Below are 2,133 nucleotides of genomic sequence, written 5' to 3'. Positions count from 1 at the left end.
CTGTCTTACCGCTAGATGACCGCAGTCATCCTCTATCCCTGTCTTCCCCGCTAGGTGATACCGCGTCCATCCCTCTATCCCTGTCTTCCGCGGCTATGGATGACGCGCGTCATCCCTCTATCCCTATCTTTCCCGCTAGATGACCGCGTCATCACCTCTATCCCTTTCTTCCCGCTAGGTCACCGTATTTGGGCAGAGCTCCGGAGGGCGAGCTCTATCCTGGCGACATCTCTCGGGGCCGATGGCGAAGGGATTGTTCCAGAGGGCGTGGATGAGGCAGCGGATCCTCCATCATGAACAAGACGCTAGAGACAGCTGCGCGCCCGACAAACCTCGTCTTCCTGACAGAATATAGAGATGAGAAGCAGCCGCGTAAAACCTCCTCCCTCTTTCCTCCTTCCTTTCTCCCTCATCTCCATTCCTCCTCCTGGCACTGCCTTCTAGACATTTCGCGATACACCGTGAGGGCGCCACCCGTAATACTGATTTGCTGTGAGCGCGCCACCTGTAATGCTAATTTACTGTTGGGCGCCATTTGTAATGTCCGTGAAGCTGGGAATTGCACATTAGCTCTTATTATATATATAATATAACTGGTAAGTTATTTTTCTATACATCTATGTAGGCGTTATTGTATATATATATATATTATAATTATATATATTAATATGATATGTAAATATATTATTGGCGACATACACTTTGCTCTTATCACAGTGCGACACAGCCGAGTGTCTGTACGGCAAGTCTGCGACAGAGGTGAACACCGCCACGCCCCTGACGGAGTATCCGTCCTGGGGAGCCGACGACCTGCTAGACCTGCCGACAAAGAACGTCTTCATCGGTGCAATCATCGTCGTCGACGGTAGGTGGCGCCACTAACGCGACGACGACGGCGGCGGTTGACGCGAATTATTGTCAGAATTTGGTACAGACGCACGCACGCACGCACGCACGCACGCCCGCACGCACGCCCGTTCGCACGCACGCACGCCGGTACAGACGCACACACATGCACACACACGCACGCACGCACGCAGTACAACTTGCAGAGAGAGAGAGAGAGCTGTGTGCGTATATATAGCATTCTCTTTTCCTCGTTCGCACCGTACAGGGGCGCTGGTGTCGGCGCCACCACTGGAGCTGTGGGAGAAGGAGGAAGGCTTGAAGGTGAAGACTTACCCCGATGTTCCGCTGCTGATAGGTGAGTCTTTCATCTCCCCCGCCTCCTCCTCCTCATCGGCCTCTTCCTCCTCCTCCTCCTCCTCATCGGCCTCTTCCTTCTCCTCCTCTTCATCGGCTTCTTCGTGCGCTTCCTCCCCGTCCACGTCGTTCTCTTCTTCTTCCTCCTCCTCCTTCTCCTTCACATAATCTTCCTCCTCCCCCTCCTCCTTCTCCTCCTCCTCCTCCTCATCATCCTCATCACCATCATCATCATCATTATCATCATCGTCATCATCATCATCATCATCATCATCATCATTCTCCTTCTCCTCATCGTTCTCCTCCTCTTGCCTCCGCACAGGAACCATGGCGCAGGAGAACGACGAGGTTACAGACCCAGCCGTGCGCGCCTGGGACTGGAAGGCTCTCGACGCTCACATCAACGCCACGCTCGGAACATTCGGCGGAGACCTCGCGCACAACGCCAGCGCCCTCTACCCGCGCGCGGGCCGCGAGCCCGACTACGTGCTGACGTCGATGAGCAGCGACGTGCGCGTCACCTGCCCCGCCGACGTCGTCGCCCGCCTCGCCGCCGACGCGCGCGCCGCCGCCGTGTGGCGCTACGTCGTCACGCACGCTCCGTCGGCGCCGATCCACGCGTTCGGGATGACACCGACGCTGTCGCGCTACGCGATGCACGGCTGGGATACGTCGGCGTTCTTCGGCGACGTCGCGCGCCTCGTCGCGCGGCCGACCGCCGCCGACCTCGCGTTCCAGCGCACGATGCGCGACGTCGTCGCCGAGTTTGCGCGCACGGGGAAGATCGGCGAGCCGCAGTGGCGGACGTTTCCCGAGAGTACGGCGCTGCTGGGGGCGAGCGGCGGCGTCGAGGTAGCGAGGCACTACCACGCGAAGCAGTGCGCACTCTGGCTCACCAACGGACTCTTCAGTTACGCCTGGATCAACTGA

At 58.0% G+C, this 2,133-nt stretch overlaps 1 protein-coding gene across 1 annotated transcript; it reads left to right on the top strand.

Moving 5' to 3' along the window:
• The first annotated feature begins 357 nt into the window (after positions 1-357).
• LOC106814464 lies at positions 358-2,133 on the top strand. The gene is made up of 5 exons (XM_014818780.1): positions 358-372; positions 718-865; positions 1,115-1,204; positions 1,526-1,713; positions 1,942-2,133. The coding sequence occupies exons 1-5, from the start codon at positions 358-360 to the stop codon at positions 2,131-2,133; spliced, it is 633 nt and encodes a 210-aa protein (XP_014674266.1).

The sequence above is a fragment of the Priapulus caudatus genome, unplaced genomic scaffold (assembly GCF_000485595.1).
Source record: "Priapulus caudatus unplaced genomic scaffold, Priapulus_caudatus-5.0.1 Scaffold928, whole genome shotgun sequence".
Classification (NCBI taxonomy): domain Eukaryota; kingdom Metazoa; phylum Priapulida; class Priapulimorpha; order Priapulimorphida; family Priapulidae; genus Priapulus; species Priapulus caudatus.
The sequence above is the reverse complement of the archived record's forward strand: the minus strand, read 5'-3'. Positions and strand labels throughout refer to the sequence as shown.

Bases quoted from the DNA above. Each gene is read 5' to 3' on its own strand.
- LOC106814464 (XM_014818780.1), top strand. The intron at 866-1,114 runs GTAGGTGGCGCC...CGCACCGTACAG, and splicing joins TGCAATCATCGTCGTCGACG to GGGCGCTGGTGTCGGCGCCA. The intron at 1,714-1,941 runs GTGCGCGTCACC...CTCGCGTTCCAG, and splicing joins TGACGTCGATGAGCAGCGAC to CGCACGATGCGCGACGTCGT.